The sequence below is a fragment of the Astyanax mexicanus genome, chromosome 25 (genome assembly GCF_023375975.1).
Source record: "Astyanax mexicanus isolate ESR-SI-001 chromosome 25, AstMex3_surface, whole genome shotgun sequence".
Lineage (NCBI taxonomy): Eukaryota > Metazoa > Chordata > Actinopteri > Characiformes > Acestrorhamphidae > Astyanax > Astyanax mexicanus.
This window is the reverse complement of record NC_064432.1, coordinates 3,775,665-3,801,178: the sequence shown is the minus strand read 5'-3', so window position 1 is coordinate 3,801,178 and position 25,514 is coordinate 3,775,665. Positions and strand designations below refer to the sequence as shown.

At 40.3% G+C, this 25,514-nt stretch overlaps 1 protein-coding gene across 1 annotated transcript in view; it reads right to left on the bottom strand.

The window, feature by feature from the left end:
- LOC103030587 (zeta-sarcoglycan) overlaps positions 1-25,514 on the bottom strand; it is a 252,382-nt gene that overhangs the window by 81,885 nt on the left and 144,983 nt on the right. The window contains exons 2-3 of the mRNA XM_049472223.1: positions 20,970-21,164; positions 8,733-8,834 (exon numbers count right to left, since the gene is read on the bottom strand). Coding sequence (XP_049328180.1) covers positions 8,733-8,834; positions 20,970-21,164 — 297 coding nt within the window. The remainder of the gene's footprint in view (positions 1-8,732; positions 8,835-20,969; positions 21,165-25,514) is intronic.

Sequence of the window (25,514 nt, the reverse complement as noted above, 5' to 3'; positions counted from 1 at the left end):
TGTCACTAAATGTAGGTGTAGGGATGTAGGTAGACACTTTCATGACCTGTTCACTTTAGCATTAGCATTAGCCTCGTAAGGTCTAGCCTTAAGCTAAAACTAAAGAAGTGAACTTCAGACACCCCACAGGACATGGCTGACCGACTGCATTTTGGGCGAGGGGGGATTTTCTGCTCAGTGTGTGATTGTAAAGGCATTCGCAGCCCAGTGGGAAGAGTGTGTGTGCACGAGAGTGTGTGCATGCGCGAGTGTGTGCCCTGTTCAACTGTGGAATTAATATTCCCCTTCTCGCTGTCGGAGCACATTTTATCATGCTGAAAACCTGTTAAATCTTAATGAGAGCCTATTTTTACATGGGTCACCATCCAGCCCTACACCCCCTCCGGCCCCGGCACCATGAAACATTTATTCCAGCCCGGCTTCGGCTTCCAGAAACGTCTGAACCCCTCCGTCTCCACCTGACAGCTGACGGATGTGGTTCTGTCCTGCCGTGACATCACTACGACGGTTTAATAATTAGCAATCAGAGCTGAGCAATTCGACGTCTTTGACAAAAGGGAGCGTCAGGGCGGATGTTCGGCGTGAATCCATGTGATTGACAGGTGGGAGATAATATTGATTTGAAAGAGAAATGAGTTATTACAGCTACGTTCACACTGCAAGTTAAAAAAAAATCCACTTCACTGTTATTTTACTTGCTGGTCTATACTTCTTATGTCAGATTTGGCCTAAAATTTCTAAAAAAATGACCTGGGATACTTGATGACCAAGGTGCAACCACCTAACAACACCCTAGCAACCACTTGACTGCCCTGCCTGCAACCATCCAACAACCAGGAAGAAAAACGCCCACACAGTACCCACATACTGCGCCACAATAGATACCTAGCTTCACCCAAGCAATCATCTGTTCCTTTAACTTCAGAACCACCTAGCAACAGCCTGGCAACCACCTATTAGTCAGTTAACAACACTGCATTAAACACCAAACAACACCATGGCAACCACCTAGTCATTTAGCATCACCTAATAACATAAAAAAACACCTTAAAACAGTGTAGCAACACACCTTAGCTGCAACCCAACAACCAGCTGACAACACCCTACCAACCACCTACCGACACCCTGGTACTCAGGTATCAGAAATCACTATAGCAACCCCCACACTTTAAAACAATTCACAATTTACTTAAAATATAATCATTTTTATGCTTTTTAATGCTATTTTTTTCTAGTTTTTTCCCCAATTTACACAACCAATTATCCAATTCACTCATTAGAACCCCCCCTATCACTAGTGATTCCCCAACACCAGGAGGGTGAAGAGTATCACATGCCTCCTCCTCAGCCACGCCTCTTTTTTTACTGATGCTAATGCAACATTACTGAGTAGCATCACAGCGCTAACGCTCGGACGAAAGTGTAGCTATTCGGTTCTGATAAATCAGCTCACAGATGCAGCCTCGTGCTGATCAACATCACCCTTTGGAGTGATGTGATGTGGAGAGAGAGAGAGCGCCATCTACTGTACCCACCCAGAGAGAGCAAAGCCAATTGTGCCCTCTCAGGGCTCTGGCAGCTGATGGCAAGCTACATGAACAGGATTCGAACTGGCGATTCTAACTCCTGATCATAGTGGCACCACATAGCCAGCTGGACCACTCGGAGCTTGTACTTCATACTTTTCTAAGTTTACTTCAGGTAATATTTCTCAGTACATTCGAAAATCTATCTTTCCATAATTTGCATATTTGCATAATGGGTGTGTCCCTCATCTTTAACTTACAACTTATTATAAGGGTGTATTTTTGCAGTCTTGCTGCCCTTTGGGTATTCAGTAAAAAGGTTATATAAAAGAAAATGAGTAAGATGTTTCCCAGCGGGCAATTTTTTTTTCCTCTATGTGATGCTTCTTATTAGTCACTCAGTGTTGCTTGTTTTTTTTGTTTCTAAACACAGAAGAAAATGACGCATTTTCATGTCTTTTTCATGGGAAAAACGTTTAACAGTAAATATAACAGATGGTAACTTGCTCTTAAGACCTAGAATGACCATGAATGACTATGACCAGACAGTCAATTATTATACAAAACTATACCAGAAAAGCCAAGCAAAAGAACTTCAAGAAATGTCTGGCAACCTCTAAGCAACACTCTCTCAACACCCTGGCAACCACGTTACTAGAAAGTAGCTAGAAACACTCTGGCAACCGCTTACTGTAGCAACATATTCAGGGTCAGGGTCTTTTGGTAATAGTGCGAAACTGTGAAAGAGGGAGAGAGAAAAAATATATAGGGAAGAACGAGAGACCACACAAGAAGAGAAAGAGGGCGAGAGAGACTGAGAGAAAAAAGAGATGGAGAGAGAGAGAGGGCAAAATGTGACAAGCAAGTTGGGGGTGTGGTGCTAAAAATAAATGAGGCAAAGGGGGCGCTGTTTAGCTGTTTAAATCTCGTCCCCCGGTCAGACAGCGGTGCTTAGATCAGGGAAGTTTCTGTCTACTTTTAGCAGCGAAAGAAAAGTCCTAACACAGCCATTCCTGCAGCACAGCCACCCAGGAGAGAGAGAGAGAGAGAGAGAAAGAGAGAGAGAGAGAGAGAGAGAGAGAGAGAGAGAGAGAGAAAGAGAGAGAGAGAGGTAAAAATAAACCTTTTTCCTCCTGCTTGTAGTGATGGGCTCTTATGACCTCCCAAGGGGGACAATTAGAAGGAGAGCAGTGGGGAAAGAACAAGCCTGGATCATCAGTCACCACAGCAAAACAGCGCACACACAAACACACACACACACACGCACACACACACACACACTCTCGTCCATCCCACTAATGACCAGGTGACCGTACACTACCTCGTCTCTGGCCACAGACGCAATAACAGTCTCCTTCACACACTAACCCAGCTTTCAACCACTGACAAACCCAAAAACACACACACACACACTTATCTTCTACATTGCAACTAACACTAACCCTCTAATCAAACACCTACTGCTGTAATCCGATATCCAATCAAAACACATTTATACATCAATAACAACTATTTCCTGGTCTATTTTCATAGATAAGGCTAGTACTAGATTATAAGGTGTATTATACACATTAGACACTAGTAAGGAACAAGGGTGTCACCATGTTTCCCTTCTAATTTAGCAGATGGTATTAAAAAACTATCCTGAAAATTGTTTATTTGGTTAAGTAAAGCGCTTCCATTGATTTACAGTAAGCTTAGATTCCCAAATTTCTCCAGCACTAAGGCTGGAGCATTAGCATTAGGTGCTAACCATAAGAAACACAGAGGAACCCTGAGTGTTCCTGTAAGCCAGGGCGATATTAGCTAGTGGTTTTGTCCAACGTAGCTTGTTTCAACCCGGTAAACATGAACATGCAGTGCAATGAACTTACCTCTGAATGGCGAAAGAGCTAGAGCTTAGACTAGTTAGCAGCTAATGCTAATACTGTTCCAGCCTCAGTGCTGGAGAGCTAAACTGAAACTCCAGTATAATGCTGCACTTCAGCGGAGTGGCTTTACTGCTCCTTAAAACCTGGCTGGTCGAATTCATACACAAGGAGCACCGGATTATAAGGCGCACTGGTGATTTTGGGCAGTGTGCCAAGTCCTGCTGGAAAATGAAATCCGCATTTCCATAAAAAGTTGTCAGAAGAGGGAAGCATGAAGTGCTGCTGTAAGATTTTCCGGGAAAACACCTCAAGCTGAACTCAAGCAGCTTAGACTCTGCTCCCTTGATTTACAAATGAAATGTAAAATTTACTGATAATCAGTGATGGTTTGGAGAGACATGTGCAACATCTGCTGTTGTTGATCCACTGTGTTCTATCAAGTCTAAATTCAGCGCAGTTGAATTTGGATTTGGTAAAATCTTACTTTTAAACTCTTACGGAGATGCAGATTTCATTTTCCAGCAGGACTTGACACACTGCCCACACTGAAGCCAAAAAAGTTGTAAAAATAAGATATCTTTTCAATGATATTCCAATTTTTTTGAGATGCACTATTCTGATCATTCACAATTTATTCACAATTTGGAGTTGTTTTTTTTCCACAGTGTACTCAGACTCAATGTGTCCCGGTCTCTGTAACGACTCGACTCGTTTCACCATTACCAGACAGCATGAGTTTATGAGATGCTAATGAAGTCATGGCAATGTCTGTCTTCCTGAAGCATGACCTCTAACACCTTCCCAACATTAGTCATACCCTCTTCATCCACAGGCGTTCCTGGCCTGATGAAACCATCAACACCGATGATGACTAGCCCCCAGAGCCAGAGTGTTAGCAAGAAAGGAGTTCAAATAGAGCCATTAGCTCCTGGCAGGCCTGGTAGTTATGACTCTGGCCCCTCCCACTTGTCCCTGTGAGTCATTGGGAAATAGCGTAGCAGATGATTGCGAGGCTCTCGAGGCTTTTATTAAACTTAGTCGGTGAAAGAGACACTTCAACTCTCAAGACTCCAGACTTCCGACGTTTTAATGTTTCCCAAACCCCTGATGTCATAGCAGTTCAGAATTCAGCTTGTTTGCCTGGTGCATCGATGGAAAGAAAGAAGTAGTGTTGTGAAAATGACTACTATTACTACTGCATATAATAATAATGATAACAAATCTCAAATCTCAGCTCATTCCAGCTCATTTGCAAAACAGCATAATTACGCTTCCAAAAACAGAAGCGCCATTTGGATTCGGCCTCATTTTCCTGGCCTTCTAGTTTCCTTTTCTCACAATCTTTCCAAAAACTCTTTCAATTCAACAATTTCCAGCTGGCAGCAAAGAAAAAGAGCCTAGTGACAAATCTACATCCTCTTCCTCCTCTCCAGATCCCACAACATCCTAGTTTCTATCCATCCCTTCGATTACCGTATTTTCCACACTATAAGGCGCACTTAAAATCCCTTTAAATTGTCCCTAAAATCCTTAAAATTGTACTAGTCAGGAGCAATTAAGTACAGCATTATATAGGAGTTTCAGTAAAGTTTCTCCAGCACCAAGGCTGGAGCAGCATTAACCTTAGCAAACTAACATAACCGCACTAGGTGCTAGCTCTTTCACCATTCAGAGGTGAGTATTATCAGGCTGTAGCCTGATGCTTACCCTGGCTAGCACTGCTGGAGCACTATCAGCATTATCTACCTGGCTTACCAGAACACTCAGGGTTCCTCAGTGTAGCGCTGTCGGCGGCATTTAACCATGGCTAGTTTTAGCGTTTTACTTAGCTGACCTGCTGATTTAGAAGGAAAACATGGCAACACCCCTGTACCTTACTAGTGTTGCATAATGCGCCTTAAAATCCGGTGCGCCATATGTATGGAAAAAGACGTTTATTGATAGTGCGGAAAAATTTATCTCAGTTTTTTTCTACAGATCAAGACATCCAGCGAAAAATTGGCTTCTCTAGTTTTTAACTGGACCTAGTTACACCTAAACACAGAATTAACCCACACGTATGAAACTTGGTGGAACAAGTAGAGCAAACAGTTGTAACACCATAGCAGCCACCTAGCACTATTGCAGAAAAAACTACGGGAAACAATGCATCATAGCACCATTCAAAATCACTCTAGAAGTCCACAGAGTTCTAGGTTGTAAGAGCAAGTTACCATTTTCTTTACTGCAAATTGTGACTTAATGTATGACTATTATTATTATTATTATTATTATTAACATTTTTGTTATAATAATGTTACAGCTATCTCAACCCATTCCAGCTCATTTGCAAACCAGCATTATGTAACAATGCAAATTGGCATAATTACGCTTCCAAAAAAAAAAATAATAATCAGAAGCACCATTTGAATTTGGCCTAACTTTCCTGGCCTTCTAGTTTCCCTTTCTCACAATCTTTCCAAAAAAACCTCTTCAGCTCTGAGTTTCTGCATCTTCAATGGCAGAAGTAACAAATCAACTTCCTCTTCCTGCTCTCCAGATCCCACAACATACTGCTCTGTTTCTATCCCTTCAATTAAAAAGATAAATAACTGATCCCAGTTCCTTTCCAATCTGAAGTTGGCTTCTCTTGTTTTCAGCTGAACCTAGTTGCACCCAAATGGAATCAATCAACAGGTATGAAACTTGGTGGAACACTTAGAACCTAGGAAATCTAGGCTGTAACACCATGGCAGCCACCTAGCACCATTTTAGATACACTGTAACAAACAGCTGTAATACCATAGCAGCCATCCAGCACTATTCAAAAACACTTTGGGAAATGATGGTAATACCATAGCAACCACCTCACATTTTTTTTTAAAAACACTCTATAAAACAGCTGTTACATTTGTAAAACCACAGTAGTCACCAAGCACGATTCTAGAAACACCCCAGCAAAGAGCTGTAATACCATAACAGTCACCTGCAGTAGCATCATTTTAGAAACACTCTAGAAAACACCATAGTAGCCACCTATCACCATTAATGAAACACTTTGTGAAGTCCTGTAAAACCGTAGTAGCCACCCATCACCATTCCTGAAACACTTTGTGAAGTCCTGTAAAACCGTAGTAGCCACCTAACCCGATTCTCAAAACACTCCATCAAACAGATGTAATACAATAACAGTCACCTGCAGTAGCATCATTCTAGAAACACTCTAGAAAACACCATAGTAGCCACCTATCACCATTACTGAAACACTTTGTGAAGTCCTATAAAACCATAGTAGCCACCCATCACCGTTCTTGAAAAACTTTGCAAATACTTGTAAAACCATAGTAGCCACCTAACCCGATTCTCAAAACACTCCATCAAACAGCTGTAATACCACAGCAGCCACCTATCTATTCTCTAGTACTGTTTTCTCTTTATGTGGTCTCAGATTAATTTTGCTGTCTCTCTCCCTGTCTCTCTCTCTGTCTCTCTGTGATGGTGGTCTGTGATCCAGCAGGAGGCTGAAAGCAGGTCGTGCTGCACACAGACGATCACTTCCTGTCTCCAGAGTTCACTTTCAGCTCAGTGTCTGTTCCCGAGGCCGAGGGCGCCGGGTACACTTCCCCCGCCAGAGCGCTTGGCCGTCTCAGCTAGCGGGATTAGCCCTGAGCCGCTCTGTTGCACTCGTTCACTCCAACTCTCAGAACGAGAAGCAGATCCAAAACGGTCATCCGCGGCGCTGCGGGACGCTGCGGGATGCCGCGAGGATCTGCCGTCCTGTCGGGGGCTGAAAACGACACGCAAGCTGCTCGCCGAGCTTCAATATGCTGCGAGACTATTGACAGTAATCAAGGTTCTTGTCGGCAGACTGTGGCTAACAAGCTTCAGCGCTAATCACAACAACAAGGTTTGATTTAGCTGCATTGCTAGCATCCTTTCTAAAGGTTTTACTGACTAGCAAGAAAAAACAAAGCTTCAAAAATAGTTTTTGAATCAGTTTCTCTGATGTTGCTATTTATAGGTTTATTTTTGAGTAAAATTAACATTGTTGTTTTATTCTATAAACTACAGACAACATTACTCCCAAATTCCACAGAAAAATATTGTCATTTAGAGCATTTATTTGCATATTTCTAAAGTTTTTCTTAGAGGTAAAAAAAATCAATATTCAGTGGAAGAACCCTGGTTTTTAATCACAGTTTTCGTGCATCTTAGCATGCTCTCCTCCACCAGTCTTACACACTGCTTTTGGATTTGCATTTAATTTTTAGTTTTTACATTCATTCTTTTATTTACATTTAAATATCCATTTGGCCATTTGGCTTAATAGGCTTGAATTTTATCATAGTTTTTAATACTTTTTTTTCCTATTGTGATTTTTGTTTTTTTGTTTTTTAAGTTTTTGTCTGGTTATATGATAAATGGTGTCAATCGATATTTTTTTTATTAGATTAATCACAACAATATTCAGTGATTAACTGCGATTAACTGAGATTAATCGCAAGTTTTTATAGTGGATATTTAAATGGAAATAAAATAATGAATGTAAAAACAATAAAATAAAATGTAATTTAATTATATTTATATAAGCCGTAAGTCTAAATTAAAATACTAGTATATACTTTATATATGTAGCTTTGAGGGGAGACAAAGCCAACGTGGGGTTCAACTCCCCACCTGGGTGGAGTTTCCATGTTCCATGTTACAGATGTTTCTAGTGTAATTTAAGTAAAACTAATAGATCGTACACACTTAAAGACATTAAGATCTTAATTAATGAAAATTATACAGCAGTTAGTTCTGACCCTGCAATGTGATTGGCTGAGAGGCGTTTTATGAGTGACATTATCAGCCGGTAATGCACCGTGACTTAAGCTCTCCGTGTATTACTCCGTACTCCACATACAGGTAACCTAGCAACGATGCAGCGCTTACAAACCAAACAGCGCAGCTACAAACAGAGCAGCAATGAAACTGTTTAAACAAACGGAGTTCAGATCATATTTTCTCTTCTTCTTTAACTAAAAAAATTTCAATATACAGCGATAATGGCCCTTCGATATAATCACAATAATACACTTGAGATTCGTGCTATAATGTGTAATATTGGCACTGCTGTGCTGCAGTCGTAGGCACGTTATAACACTTCCCTTTATACATAATTGCTTAATTATGCTATAGTTATATCTTTGTCCGCCAAATACTGCCACAACACAATAGCGTGCTAACACTTCTAGGTTTGGACAAGTGGAGATACAGATGCCAGAACAGAGAAAAAGAGAAATAGAGAGAGAGAGAGAGAAAGAGAGCGAGAGAGAGAGAATGATTGAACTCATCAAAGTGCCAGAGGCCTTACCCGTCTGGATTTAATCTCCTTCACATAGAGAGGAAGAAGAAACTCTGAGACGCCTTCTAATCTCACTCCTTCTTTGGTCACTCGAAGATTACCCATCCCATCCTAAAAAAACGGAAAGAAAAAGAAAGAGAGAGAGAGAGAGAGAGAGAGAGATTTGGTAAACATCAGATACACCACATGACCAAAAATGTACTTTCATAACTAAACTACTTCAATGTTTTAGACCATGGGAAACCATTGACCACCACCTTGAGAATGCTATACCACAGGTCCTGATGAGTGCCAGTTTCACCATTTCAATGTTTGATGATACTTTCAAAGTTTCCTATACTTAGTTGAGTAGTTCTTCTCATATTATGGCTTAAAACATTACTCAAATAGAGCTATTCACTGTATTCACCAACTCTACCTCTTCACAACTTCACAACTGATGCTCTCAAACACATAAAAAAGGGTAGAAAAAAGTAATTCAATTAATTACTTAACTCTTATGCACAGGCGCAGCTGTTAACTGAAAGAGTTACAGGTTCCACTTCAATAATTACAATAAAACAATAGCAATTAAACTGTTAAAAATGCTAAATGCAAGTTGTAACATGAAATAAAAGATAATAACGATGTTAATAAGTAGATAAAGCAGTGAGAAACCCAGCCCTCTCAGATGGGGCGGGGCTTTTTCCGAGCTTTCTAAGCTGAGAAGCTTTCTCTGTGATTGACAGCTCCAATCTGGAAGTGTGCTCATCCTCAATCTTCCCTAACGAGATAAATTAGCCTCAATTAGTCCACGTTGGGCAGGGCCACCCAACAGGACGGCGGCAGCGAAACTCATTACAATAAATAAAACTAAATAAAGAAATAGATTTAATAACAAATCATTAGAGCCTAAACGGCCCAATAAGAGCGGCGGGCTGTTCCTGCCGCAGCGAGGGTATTGGATTTTAATTTCAGCTGGGGTTTCTCTCCAGCTTTAATAATCATAACCTATATCACACGTTCGGGGCTTCATTTAGGCCCATTAATGGCTCGCTCACTTCCTGTGGTCAAGAGTTTGCGTGGGTGGCCAATCGATTCTTTTTTATTGAATTTCAACAACCTTTACTGGACGCAGCTTTTAAAAATGTATATTTTCAGACAAAGGAAAAGAATGCAGGACCAACAAATGTGGGGAAAAAACTAATACCAAATGAAAAAAAGCCAAATGAGGTGCAGTAATGTTAAAGTTAGTTGTAATGGAATGGATTTTTTAATGGCTTGAACAAAATGACTTTAAATTTATCTAGTAAAGTTGCAATAATTCATTTTCTCAAGAGCTTTTTGTATATTTTTTAATAGTAAAAATGAGTCAGGGCTAATATCGCCCTGGCTTATCAGAACACTCAGGGTTCCTCAGTGTAGTGCTGTTGGGCTAGCACTAGCGGTTAGCCGCTGATGCTAATGCTGCTGCACCCAGCCTTAGCCTAAATCTGGAAATCTAAGCTTACTGTAGATAAACGGAGGCACTTGACTCACCCAAATAAACCCAATTAATGGCTCGCCCACTTCCTGTGGTCAAGTGTTTGCGTGGTCCGGGTAGCCAATCGAAACCTTTTATTGAATTTCCACAACCTTTACTGGATGCAGCTTTTAAAAATGTATATTTTCAGACAAAGGAAAAGAATGCAGGACCAACAAACATGAGAAAAAAATAAAATAATACAAGCCAAAGAGGTGCAGTAATGTTAAAGTTTGTTGTAATGGAATGAACTTGTTGATGGCTTGGATTATTATTACTTTACAAAAAATACTTAACATTTATCCAGTAAGGTTGCAATGAAGCATTCTAAAAAAACTTTTTGTAAATTTTATAATAGTAAAAATTAGTCAGGGCTAATATCGCCCTGGCTTATCAGAACACTCAGGGTTCTTCAGTGTAGTGCTGTCGGGCTAGCACTAGCGGTTAGCCGCTGATGCTAATGCTGCTGCACCCAGCCTTAGTGGAAATCTGGAAATCTAAGCTTTCTGTAGCTAAAAAATTACATTGTTAAATTATATATTAAAATAGACCAGAAAATAAAGTATCATTATTAGTGCGCCTTATAATCCTGTGCATGTAGGTACTTATATGATCTGAGTGTTGACTTGTGTTTGTTTCTGAGGCTGGTAACTCTGAAGAACCTATCCTGTACAACAGAGGTAACTCTTGCTCTTCCTTTCCTGGGGCAGTCCTGATGAGTGCCAGTTTCATCATTTCAGACCTCAAATAATGCAAAGAAAACAAGTTCATATTCATAAAGTTTTAAGAGTTCAGAAATCAATATTTGGTGGAATAACCCTGGTTTTTAATCACATTTTTTTTTTGTTTTTTCATGCATCTTGGCATCATGTTCTCATGTTCTCCTCCACCAGTCTTACACGCTGCTTTTGGATAACTTTATGCTCCTGCTATTACTCCTGGTGCAAAAATTCAAGCAGTTCAGCTTGGTTTGGATCCATCTTCCTCTTGATTATATTCCAGAGGTTTTCGATTTGGTAAAATCAAAGAAACTCATCATTTTTAAGTGTTTTCTGCAGCAAAACTTTATCCTGATTATTCAGGCCTAAAAAACGGCATGTGAATTAGTTATAGATACTCGTTTTCTCCTTTTACTGGAGTTGAGAGAAAGTGCACTATAGTGAAAATAGCATATCCTAAGCATTCAGGCCTTAAAAAAAGCATGGAATTAGTTACAGATATCCCCTAAACCAACATCTACGAGTTCTTGTTCTACTTAACTATCGCTTTACAATAACCCAAGCAGTTTCCACATGTAGCTACATTTACTCTGCATGGATTTATAAAACTCAATTCCAGTAAAAGCTGCACACAATGAAAGCACTTTTACTGTGGAAGAGTGAGGCTGTAAGTCTGCTCGTGTCGAACAAAGACGTCCTGGAGTAAAAATAGGGGGAAAAATCAGGGTTCAAGGTTACACACTCCAAGCTAACTCTCTCCACAGAGCTTCCCGTTCTGTAATGTTGATGAAATGAACACAGCACAATGGAAAAGCACTTTCAGAGAAATCCCGTGATCTCTCCGCTATTGAAGGGGTTAGAGGAGTTTCTAACAGCCGGCCGGAAAGCAGTGCGGAGAGGGTGTAAAATAAGTGTGTGTGTGTGTGTGTGTGTGTTTTTATAACACAATGCCACAGTCTCTATGTGTGTATGTGTAGGTGCTAAATACACACACAGGTATTGCAACATAATGAAAGTGTTAATTAAAAGTTACACTGTAGCCATATTTTTAATACCATTCAGATTCTCAGCTCTTTCAGTTGAGTTAGTGTGTGATAAAGTGCACATACTTTCACTACAGTAGAGATATAGCTCTTTTAATTGAGTTAGATTGAGATAGACTACACAGACGTTCACTATATTACAGCTTTACTTCTTTTAATTGAGTTAGATTGATACACAGTGCCCATATTTTCACTAAATTACAGATTCTCAGCTCTTTCAGTTGAGTTAGAGCACATGTGTCAAACACAAGGCCCGCGGGCCAAATGTGGCCCGCCACGTCTTTTTATGTGGCCCGCGAGAGCTTGTAAGATCTTAGTGTCTATAATAAATAGGTCAGAAGCGTTCTTTGACCAAAAAATACATTTCCCACAATGCTTGTCGATTGTATTACCCGCAAAGTTACGGCTTACTGCCACTACACGGCAGTGTAGTCATTGATGTGGAAACCCTGCCGGAGGGAAGGTGTAACTTCGCGGGTGGAATTGAGACATATAAATGTTTATCCCATAATGTCCAGAAAAAGAGAAGTTGATGCAGACGGACGGCTGTGCTTCAAGGCGAAAGACCGGTATGCCTTTTGTGTTACGAAGAGTGTTACTGACCAAAATAAACGCTTTTTAGGAGAGATATAAGTTCTGTGTAAACATTTATAAGACAATAGCTGACAAAATCTGTTTTAATGACGTTAATAAACATCACTGTGACAGCGCTAGTCGCAGTTTCACCGCAGCAAAGTACGAGGACGTGAATCACTTATCTAACCAGCCTTTACTGATTTCTGCCCTCAATAACCCTTTCAATAACCTCCAATAGCCTTTAATAGTCTTCAGTAGCCTTCAACAGTCTAACCTTGCAGCCGTGGTGTGTCCACTAAACTCCGTAGTTATAAACATCCTGAGGTTAGCAGCGCGCTAACTGACCTGTTTATAATGTAATCCCAGCAGTGACTCATGCTCTAAACGGCTGCTGTTAGCTGATTGGGCTGAAAGATGAACTGTAGAGAGCTGTATTATTCGGTTACAAAAATCTTTATTTCATACACAGAAGAACTTAAAAATTGTAAAAACGCTCCAGACTGGCTGAGCTGAGCCCTGTAGCCCGTGGCTGGGCTGTAGCTCTGACTCAGTAAAGACTGCGGACTTGTGGTGCTGCTGCTGCAGCTCCCACTAGTGGTTGGATGAGGAACTGCTAAATCTGAGGAAATGCTATGTTCTTAACAGCTCACAATTTTTGATTTTATATTTATTAAGCCTTATTTCAGTTAATAATTTCAAAGTTAATATAACTTGATGTCATTTCTATTCACTTGAATAGTTTGGTTCTTGATTGATGGAGTTTTTGGATTTCATGACATGACAAATTAAAAGGATTTATGTTAATAGAGCAACAAGCAAACATTTTTTCCATGCAACTGTAATATTTGATTGAATAAATAATATATTGAGAGTTATTTAACATTAAGGAGTAATTACATTCATTTACATATATTACATTTGGTTACATTTTATTACATTTATAAGTTACATCTGGCCCTCGGAGGACAGCCAATATGCCAATGTGGCCCTCGGCCAAAATGAGTTTGACACCCCTGAGTTAGAGTGTGATAAAGTGCACATAATTTTACTACAGTAGAGTTATAGCTATTTTAATTGAGTTAGATTGAAATAGGCAACACAGACGTTCATTATAGTACAGTTTTACCTCTTTTAATTGAGTTAGATTGAGATAGACTACACAGACGTTCACTATAGTACAGTTTTACTTGTTTTAATTGAGTTAGATTGACATACAGTGCCCATATTTTCACTAAATTACAGATTTTCAGCTCTTTCAGTTGAGTTAGAGTGTGATAAAGTGCACATACTTTCACTACAGTAGAGATATAGCTCTTTTAATTGAGTTAGATTGAGATAGACTACACAGACGTTCACTATATTACAGCTTTACTTCTTTTAATTGAGTTAGATTGACACACAGTGCCCATATTTTCACTAAATTACAGATTCTCAGCTCTTTCAGTTGAGTTAGAGTGAGATAAAGTGCACATAATTTTACTACAGTAGAGTTATAGCTATTTTAATTGAGTTAGATTGAAATAGGCAACACAGACGTTCATTATAGTACAGTTTTACCTCTTTTAATTGAGTTAGATTGAAATACAGTGCCCGTATTTTCACTAAATTACAGATTCTCAGCTCTTTCGGTTGAGTTAGAGTGTGATGAAGTGCACATACTTTCACTACAGTAGAGTTATAGCTCTTTTAATTGAGTTAGATTAAGATAGACTACACAGACGTTCACTATAGTACAGTTTTACTTGTTTTAATTGAGTTAGATTGACACACAGTGCCCATATTTTCACTAAATTACAGATTCTCAGCTCTTTCAGTTGAGTTAGAGTGTGATAAAGTGCACATACTTTCACTACAGAAGAGTTATAGCTCTTTTAATTGAGTTAGATTGAAATAGGCAACACAGACGTTCATTATAGTACAGTTTTACTTCTTTTAATTGAGTTAGATTGACACAGTGCCCATATTTTCACTAAATTACAGATTCTCAGCTCTTTCAGTTGAGTTAGAGTGAGATAAAGTGCACATAATTTTACTACAGTAGAGTTATAGCTATTTTAATTGAGTTAGATTGAAATAGGCAACACAGACGTTCATTATAGTAGAGTTTTACCTCTTTTAATTGAGTTAGATTGAAATACAGTGCCCGTATTTTCACTAAATTACAGATTCTCAGCTCTTTCGGTTGAGTTAGTGTGTGATAAAGTGCACATACTTTAACTTTCGTACAGTTTTAGTTATTTTAATTGATTTAGATTAAGATACAGTGCACATACTTTTACTGTAGTACAGGTTCTTAGCTCTTTCAGTTGAGTTAAATTGTGATAAAGGGCACATACGTTCACTGCCATACAGATTCTCAGCTATTTCAGTTGAGTTAGATTAAGATACACTACACATACTTTCACTACCGTACAGATTCTCAGATATTTCAGTTGAGTTAGATTAAGATACAGTGCCCAAAATTTCATTATATTACAGATTCTCAGATATTTTAATTGAGTTAGATTGAGATAAAGTACATACATTTTCTCTACTGTACAGTTTCTAAGATCTTTGAATTGAGTTGAATTGAAAATGTCACTATATATTTTATATAGAGTTAAATTGTACCCATTATTTCACTATAGAAATGTGGGAATTGTATCAAAATTCTGCTATTTTACAACAGTACAGTTTCTGCTCTTTTTAATTGAGTTAGATTGTTAAACAGTGCACATATTATTTTTTTTACTATAGTGCAGATTATTAGATCTTTTAATTGAGTTAGATTGTAAATCAGTGCACATATGTTCATTTTAGTACAGTTTCTCTGACTTAGATTGACTATAGAAATTTTATTTCTCTTTTAATGAGCGGGAAGTGTATCAAAATCTAACTCAAAAAATGAGAGAATATAAACAAAATGAGGTACCAGTGTTTTTGATCTTCTAAAGTAAGAGGATAGTTTAGTCATCTTTTATCATTGACCATAAGCAAATCCTGAAATTCAGTCCCTAAAAATGGCAAACAAAATAAAAAAAGTCATAATTTAACTCAATTAAGCAGGCAGAAAGTGTGTGATAGTAAATGAATAGTTTTATATGACGCAGCTCTGAGGCGGAGGAGCGTGTGGCTGTCGGTGAGGGTGATTTATGAAGAGTGAGTGAGGGTGTGTCAGCGCTGGGAGGTGAAAAATGGGACGGAGCCATTAGCTTTTGACTTCAGTCTCATTACTGCCCTCCCCCCGCCTCCCCCCCCCCCCCCCCCCGACCTCTGAGTGATGGACCAGTCCGTCTGATCCCTCCCTCATTACTCACTGCAGGAACCTACCATTATAGTACCGGGTCAAGGGGAGTCCTTTCATTATCCACACACACATAAACACACACACACAGGAAGTAGAAGGCAGAGTAGGTGTTTCTAATAAAGTGGCCATCATCAGTGAGTGGAAATAGAAGGTATATAATAGGTGTTTCTAATAAAGTGGCCTTCAGTGAGTGAGTGGAAATAGAAGGTATATAATAGGTGTTTCTAATAAAGTGGCCATCATCAGTGAGTGGAAATAGAAGGTATATAATAGGTGTTTCTAATAAAGTGGCCATCATCAGTGAGTGGAAATAGAAGGTATATAATAGGTGTTTCTAATAAAGTGGCCATCAGTGAGTGAGTAGAAATAGAAGGTAGAGTAGGTGTTTCTAATAAAGTGGCCATCAGTGAGTGAGTGGAAATAGAAGGTATATAATAGGTGTTTCTAATAAAGTGGCCATCATCAGTGAGTGAGTGGAAATAGAAGGTATATAGTAGGTGTTTCTAATAAAGTGGCCATCAGTGAGTGAGTGGAAATAGAAGGTATATAATAGGTGTTTCTAATAAAGTGGCCATCATCAGTGAGTGGAAATAGAAGGTATATAATAGGTGTTTCTAATAAAGTGGCCATCATCAGTGAGTGGAAATAGAAGGTATATAATAGGTGTTTCTAATAAAGTGGCCATCAGTGAGTGAGTAGAAATAGAAGGTAGAGTAGGTGTTTCTAATAAAGTGGCCATCAGTGAGTGAGTGGAAATAGAAGGTATATAATAGGTGTTTCTAATAAAGTGGCCATCAGTGAGTGAGTAGAAATAGAAGGTAGAGTAGGTGTTTCTAATAAAGTGGCCATCAACAGTGAGTGGAAGTAGAAGGTATATAGTAGGTGTTTCTAATAAAGTGGCCATCAGTGAGTGAGTAGAAATAGAAGGTAGAGTAGGTGTTTCTAATAAAGTGGCCATCAGTGAGTGAGTGGAAATAGAAGGTATATAATAGGTGTTTCTAATAAAGTGGCCATCAGTGAGTGAGTAGAAATAGAAGGTAGAGTAGGTGTTTCTAATAAAGTGGCCATCAACAGTGAGTGGAAGTAGAAGGTATATAGTAGGTGTTTCTAATAAAGTGGCCATCAGTGAGTGAGTGGAAGTAGAAGGTAGAGTAGGTGTTTCTAATAAAGGTACCTGCAAAACACAACAGACTAGAATTCCAATGGGAATGTTCTGAATGAGGGATTTTTATCCGGCTGGAATTACCAGGGAGATCTTCCTGTGCTCCACTTCTCCGCTTCTGTTTCTCCGCCGCCGTTTCTCTGACATTTGTCACTGTGGAGAGAGATTTGTCTAATATCCGTGGAATAGTGCTTCACTTCCCGCGGCAAAATGAATCCGACTGACTGGATTTAACCCAAGCGCAAAAAAGTGGCTGCCCTGGGATCCGGCGGCCTCTCACTCTCTCTCTCTTTCTCTCTCTCTTTCTCTCTCCTGAGAATTCACCTGCGGCTGCTTTAAACAGCCAGGACGCCAGCCAGGTCACATGACCAAGCGCATTTGCATACATATTCGGCGTCTGCCCCAGAGGGACTGTGGGATATTGGCGGCAGAGCGCGGGCTGACCGGCAGGGCAGATTGAGTTACAAGTGCGCTGTTTTTGGAGGAAATGGAGGAAAGTGGATGGAAATGTAATTCCTGACAGGTTTATCCAACGCGTGTCGCCATGGTAACGGAGGCGTTAATAGAGATACTGCAGGTAAAGCTTGTATTTTCGGCGGCTCGCTGGTAATTGGACAAACTGGCAAGAAGTATTTTTGGCCACTTGTCATAAACGTATCCAACGACTCATGAACGTCACCTTGAGTCGTATGCTGTGTTTCCTCTATTTGGATGGATCAATGTCTATAAACTGTCTTTTACGTTCGAAGCCCAGTCCTGTTTAAGAAAGCAACCCTTTATCAGAGACATCACAACTTATACAACTCATAAAGCTGAGTATAATATAGAAATCAACACAAGCCAAATCTGCTCAATACACCCAACACAGAAATCATCCCAAGCTCAATGTGTCAAGAGCCAACTCTATGGTTAGTCAATAAAATATGAAAATCATAATATACCAAATCTGCCAACACCCCAGTTGCCAGGTATATTACAGAAATTGTCTTGAGCTGTATGTGCTAAGTGCCAATGCTCTGGTTAGTCAATATAATATGGAAATCAACACGCTCCAAATGTGCCAACACCCCAGTTGCAGAGTATAACACAGATTCATCCCAAGCCGAATGCGCCCACCCTCCAGTTGGTGAGTATTATACCTAAAATCAGCTCGAGCCGAATGTGCCAACACTTCAGTTGGTGAGTATTATACCTAAAATCAGCCCCAAACTGAATGTGCCAACACTCGCTTTGAAAGTATCACAGTACGCGCAAAATCTGCCCGAACCAAATGTGCCAACACCCCAGTTGCCAAGTTTAATACAGAATTGTCCCAATCTAAACGTGCCATTTGTAACGCCAGACAGTTGGGATTGACGCTTGCCGAGTAAAAGGTAATGACAGGTTTATTTACAGTGTGGACAACAGGAGACGTAGTAGGGTAAACAGTCCAAGACCCGAAGTAAGAAAGACAGTCCAACGATATAACAAATCCCATAAGGGCAAAGACGAAAGGCAAAATCCGTGATACAGAAAAATAGGTCATAACAAAAGGGCAGACAAAAAAAGGTTGGGAAAAACGCTTAGTACGCAACATAAGTCGACAATACCTCGCAAAGTACAGACGCAAACTGAAAGCTTAAACACAAAACAGAGAATTACTTTGAACGGGAACTTGAAATTTCCTAGAATACAGGGTTTTTGGGAAGTGGAGTTCGGGAGTGTGGAAGGAGAGCATTGTGGCGTGACACCATTATTCTGGTTGGTGTGTATTATACGTTAAACCAGCCTGAACCGAATGTACCAACAACCCAGTTGCCGACTATAATACAGAATCATGCCAATCTAAACGGGCAAACACTTCTCCTAAAATCAGCCTGAGCCGAATGTGTCAACACCCCAGTTGCTGAGTATAATACGACAATTGGCCCAAGATTTATGTGCCAATATCCTGATTGCTACTGTAAGTATAATATGGGAATCAGCCTGAGATGTGTAATGTTCACAGATCATTAACTACCCCAGCTACTTCCTGTATGTTTCCCTATCGAGGACAGGGCAAGTAGCTGTGCAAACAACCCAAATGTTGAGTATAATATGGGGATTGGACCCACCATTTTCACCAACTCGCCAATTGGTTTCAATTGGTGGTATGAACCACATTTGGCCCAATTCCGCTTGGCCAAGGCACGCCCATGTCATAACACTACCTCCACCAAGTTTGACAGATGACTGAATCTTGTACCCCATTTTCACCTGGCAACTTCAACTCGCCTTGAGTACCAGGATTACATCTGCCCAAGGCCGAGCCACGTAATAAATCATAACTAAAGTGTGAACAGAGACAAATCCGATTGCTCAAACCACTTCAAAAATTGGTCTGAGATGCATTTAAGCCAACACAGTACATCATTACTGAGGTTATCCGTCTAAACAGTCGTATTCTCATCACTCTCGATTTTTGGGAAAAATAGAGGATTTTGCAAAAAATACAGTAAACAGTACTATATGTGTATACAGTATATTAAAGCTTGGACCCCATAGAGTTTCCACAGTTTTCTTCACACACTGCATCCAACAGTTTTTTGCATATCTAGTGAATAATAGAAATACAGTGAATGTGTGAACGGGCTGTGAGGATGAAGTGGAGGTTTGTGTAATTTGGTGCTTTGGGGGAGTAGTGAGAGTCATCACGACCCGTTCGTTTTGCTTTGTGAATCATTTACTCGTGTTTTCTGCCAAAGCTGTTTTTCCAGAATAGGCAGCTGTTGAAAATAAACTCCTACACAACGTGAAGAACTGTCCACACACACACACACACACACACACACACACACACACACACACACACACGTCCCCCAAAGCACCAGCCAACATTATTAATTCATCTATTAGTAACACACACACACACACAGCTACATACTCACGAGGATGTCATGTAGCGGTCACAATACTGATAAAACGATTCTGAAGGGATTTTTAATCCAGTATGAATCTATAATCTGTGTAGTTTTTGCACTTTCACAATAACAAAAATGGAGTGATTTTAATCCAGTATGAATCTGCAGCTTTACAGACTTTATGTAATATCTACATGATGATTTTTAATCCACTATGAAGTGTAGCTTTTAAAGTATTTCAGTAATAAATAATACATACAAAGGTATTCTAATCCAGTATGAATCTGCAGCTTTACAGTCTTTCAGTAAGAACAACAAAGATCATTTTAATCCAGTATGAAACTGCAGCTTCTACAATTTGACAGTCATCACAAAATGATTTTAATCCAGTATGAATTTGCAGCTTTACAGTTTTTCAGTAATAAATACAAAGGTATCCTAATCCAGTATGAATCTGCCGCTTTACAGTCAGTTGATTAAAAGTAGATTTTGTCTGTAGTCAAAAAGGTATTCTAATCCAGTATGAATCTGCCACTTTACAGTCTTTCAGTAATAAATACAAATGTATTCTAATCCAGTATGAATCTGCAGCTTTACAGTCTTTCAGTAATAAATACAAATGTATTCTAATCCAGTATGAATCTGCAGCTTTACAGTCTTTCAGTAATAAATACAAATGTATTCTAATCCAGTATGAATCTGCAGCTTTACAGTCTTTCAGTAATAAATACAAATGTATTCTAATCCAGTATGAATCTGCCGCTTTACAGTCTTTCAGTAATAAATACAAATGTATTCTAATCCAGTATGAATCTGCCGCTTTACAGTCTTTCAGTAATAAATACAAATGTATTCTAATCCAGTATGAACTTGCAGCTTTACAGTCTTTTTGTAATAATTACAAATGTATTCTAATTCAGTACGAATCTGTAGCTTTTAAGAGTCTGTAAATGGTTTTAATACAGTATGAATCTATAGCTTTTATGGTTTGTCAGTAATAGCTACAGGATGATTTTAATCCAGTATGAATCTGCAGTTTTTATACTGTGCTTTGGTCTGTATGGGGGTGTGTCTGCTCACCACGGTGAAGTTCATGACCTTGAGGATCCAGATGGTGAGGGCCAGGTTGACGATCATGGTGACGAGGAGGAGGAGGATGAAGAAGTAGAGGCAGCGCTTCCTCCAGCCATAAATACCTACTGGATACGGGGCGGGGCAGCCGGGACGCTGCAGACTGCCGGGCTGAGACGCTAAAATATACTGCTCCTGGGTCATCTACAGACAGACAGAGAGAGAGAGAGAGAGAGAAGAGAGAGAGAGAGAGAGAGAGAGAGAGAGAGAGAGAGAAGAGAGAGAGAGAGAGAGAGAGAGAGAGAGAGAGAGAGACATTATTTTTAGACAGATCATAAAGTACATATTTGGAAAATAAACTGCAAAAAAAAACTGCCTCTTACATAAATCAACACATTTACATACTGAATATCTGCCTATTCAGCCTACAGCAGTTTAGCTCCGCCCATTTACACACTGAAGCCGGGGAACAGTACAGAACAGAGAGAAATGCATTCATCCATTCACTGAATGTGAAGAGCTTATGAATGAAATGATAATGAATAGAGAGTGTGGGGCTGTTCTGTTCTGTTCTGGACCAGAACAGACTAAACTGTTCTGTTCTGTTCTGGATTGGGCCTGAATGGAGTAAACTGTTCAGTTCTATCCTGTTCTGGGCCAAATTGGGCAAGACCAGACTAGACCAGATCTGACTGTTCTGTTCAGGACAGGAATAAACCCTTTTATTATGGAATAGACTGCTCTGTAATGGACTGTTTGGTTCTGTGATGGAATAGAATACACTGTTCTGTTCTGGACTGTTCCAATATGAAATGGACTGTTCTGGAAAGAACTGTTCTATTCTTATATGGAATGTTCCAATATGGAATAGAATAGACTGTTCTGTTCTGGAATGGGCTGTTCTCTAATAGAATAGAATATACCGTTTTGTTCTTTTATGGACTGTTCTGATATGGAATGGAATAGACTGTTCCGTTCTGGAATGGAACAGAATAGACCATTCTGTTCTGAAATGGACTGTTTTGGACCGGAATAGACTGTTCTATTCTGGACAGGAATGAGCTGTTCTGTTTTGGATCAGAATACACTGTTCTTATAGACTGTTCTTTTCTGGACAGGAATTGACTGTTCTGTCCTAGACAGGAATAGACTGTTCTGTTCTGGACATGAATAGACTGTTCTGTTCTAGACAGGAATAGACTGTTCTGCTCTGGACATGAATAGACTGTGCTGTTCAGGAATAGACTGCTCTGTTCTAGACATGAATAGACTGTTCTTTTCAGGAATAGACTGTTCTTTTCTGGACATGAATAGACTGTGCTGTTCAGGAATAGACTGCTCTGTTTTGGACAGGAATAGACTGCTCTGTTCTAGACAGGAATAGACTGCTCTGTTCAGGAATAGACTGTTCTTTTCTGGACATGAATAGACTGTTCTGTTCTAGACAGGAATAGACTGCTCTGTTCTGGACAGGAATAGACTGTTCTTTTCTGGACAGGAATTGACCGTTCTGTTGTAGACCGGAATATACCACTCTGTTCTAGACCAGAATGGGCTTTTCTATTCTGGACCGAAATACACTGTTCTGCTTTGTATCAGAATTGACTGTTCTGTTCTGTTCTAGACTGGAATGGGCTGTTCTGTTATGGACCAGAATGGACTGATCTGGAGCAAAACTGACTGTTGTGTTCTTAACCACAAGAGACTATTCTGTTCTTGACCAGAATGGACTGTTCTGTAGACTGCTCTGTTCTGGAAAGGAATATAGTGTTCTTTTCTGAAATAGACTTTTCTGTTATGGAATGGAATTGTCTGAAATGGACTGTTCTGGATTGAACTGTTCTGAAATTGACCTTTCTGTAAAACATTTTTTTTTTTATTGAAACAGATCAATCTGGACTAAACCGGACTAGTCTGCCCAGGAACAGACCGGACTGGACTAAACACTGACAGAAAGAGTGAACAAGCTGTGTGTGTGTGTGTGTGTGTCCTACACATATTTATGATGGGTGAATCACTGTGTGTGTGGGCAGCTGTTACTTGTTGATAGTCATTTACAACACTGACCAGCAACAGGTCTCTCTCTCTTTTTCTCTCTCTCTCTCTCTCTCTCTCTCTCTCTCTCTCTGGCATGGTGGTGGTGTGTGTTAGTACTGCGTGTTTTGCTGCTATATGAATGGATCATATACAGCAGTGCTGCTGGAGGTTTTAAACACATCAGTGTCACTGCAATACTGAATATAGTCCAGCAATGTCATAGTCTTCCTATTTCTCTCTCTCTTTCTCTCTCTCTCTCTCTCTCTCTCATTCTCTCTTTACTTTGTGTCACATTATATTTATCTCTCCTCTCCCGCCTTTCCACTCAGTTTCTTTCTATCTCACCATCTAAAGTAATACGTCTCCCGCTCTCCTCTTTTTTTATCCTCTCTCTCCAAGGTCTTGTTAAACCTCTCTTCACCTTCATCTCGATGCATTTCTCAAATTGATCTGACAACTGAAAGATCCATCCGGCCACTCCAGAGGCTTCGCTCGGCCCGTTGCCCCGAGTAACCCCGCTAACGGCCTCGCCACCTCACCTGAGCCTTCAATCAGCGCCATTACATCTGCTGAGTGCACAGAAACAGAGTGTGTGTGTGTGTGTGTGTGTGTGTTCGCAAGGAAACCAAGCGTAGGGCAGGAATGCTCCATTGCTCTCCACAAAGAAACAAAGCAACGAAGAATGTAGCTAATGAAGCTAACAAGTAATAAAAAGCTTATGTACAGCAATTAGCATTGTGCTAACAGTAGGCCTAACTCATCTTCACTCTCCTCAAACCATGTGGTGGTGTTCAGTAATCACTATTAGACTTGATCACCGTGTTTTATGGACTAGATACGAGATACGCTTTAAAATCATCAGCGGGGGGCGCTGGTAGTCCTGTCATTACTAGTCCACCGCGCTCCGCAAAACCTGCAAGCTGATTGGCTGTTTCTCCTGAGAGAAAAGTTATTTGGGACTTTCATTTTGCGCCCCCTTTAGTGCAGCGCCCCAATTCGTCGCATAGGCTGCATACCCCCTTTTTGAAAAGAAACAAAGCCTCTGAACAGAGCAGAACCCAAATATACTATACTATGCTACGCTATACTTCACTAGCAACCATCCAACAGCACCATAGGAACCACCTGAGAATTAAATGGCCTACCATCAAGGAACAGCATCAATGAAGGAACTAGACGGATCATTGGCTTCTCTAATTGATTGAAAATTGATTTCGGCGCACTCCTAGAATCACACCGTCCTTTTTTTCGTGAGCTGTTCTGAACACTTGCCTTTTCCGCTCGAAGCAGGCGAAGGCTTTAAGCAGTCTCAATTAGAATTACAAAAATGTGTGTGTGTGTGTGTGTGTGTGTGTGAGACGGCGTGTACTCAGCAAGCGAGACGAAATCCCCTACACAAAGCAAACAGGGCTGGAAAATATCACAGTCTTCCGCGTTTTCCCTGAATCAATAGCGCCGCGATATTACTTCAACGCCGCTCCGCCGACACGCGCGGCACCCGGGTGCTAATGCTAAGCTGTATTAACAAATCGATACATCATTTAAAAAGGTCATAGCAGCCAGGGACGTAATTTAATGCAGGGCGGCAGACAGCAGAAGATTTGCAGCTAATTAAACGCTGCCATCCCAGAACAAGCTCGGGTGATTCGCCGCGGCAGGTAGCAGGCCCCCACCCCGGCCCAGTGGCTGGCTCGCCGATTGGCTGACTGGCTCGCTGTTTACACTGGAGGAAAAGAAAGCAGGCTTCTGACTGATCGCAACCTGAGGCCAATACCAAGCTGAGGGATTGATCACGCAGGGTTTTTCCTGATCTAGGAAAGGTGAATCACACCTGATTCAATTCTGCTAATTACTCAGCCTTTTATGACTTGATTTGGGCAGGGAAACACTCAAATTAGAACCAGCAGCGTGATGCCGGTGTTGTGCCAAATTCAGTGCCCCCACCAGGAAAAGCTCCACCTCTCAGAGCGTATTTCTAAGTAAAGCAAAATCGCTTTTATCAAGAAGACGGTGCATGCACCCTGCAGAGAGGGGGTGCTTTTCATGGAGGGGGTACAGATTTTGTCACTCATATTATGGTGCCGAATTTAGCACCCCCACCAGGAAAAACACCCCCTCACTGGAGAGGCAGCAGGTGACATGACTATTTTTTATTAATTCTTAGGAGTCAGCATAGCTAAGAACAGCATCTTGGGTATTTGCATCTTTCAAAAAAAAAAGTTAAAGCCAAGAAGATGTGCATGCACGCTCCCGAGAGGGGGTGCTTTTCCTGGCGGGGGTGCTGAATTTGACACAACACCATCACTGCTGGACATCCAAATCGAATGTATTTTTATTAAGCAAGGGTATTTTCACACTTGCACTATTTGGCCCAGTTAAAACAGACTCTGTTTTTTTTTGCACTCTTTTTTTTTTTTTTTTGCCAACTTGGGTGTGGACACAACTGCACAATTGCACAATCGAGACCAACAAGAGAAGCGGGTCTGCGTCCGGTCCCAAACGAACGTGATCCGACCA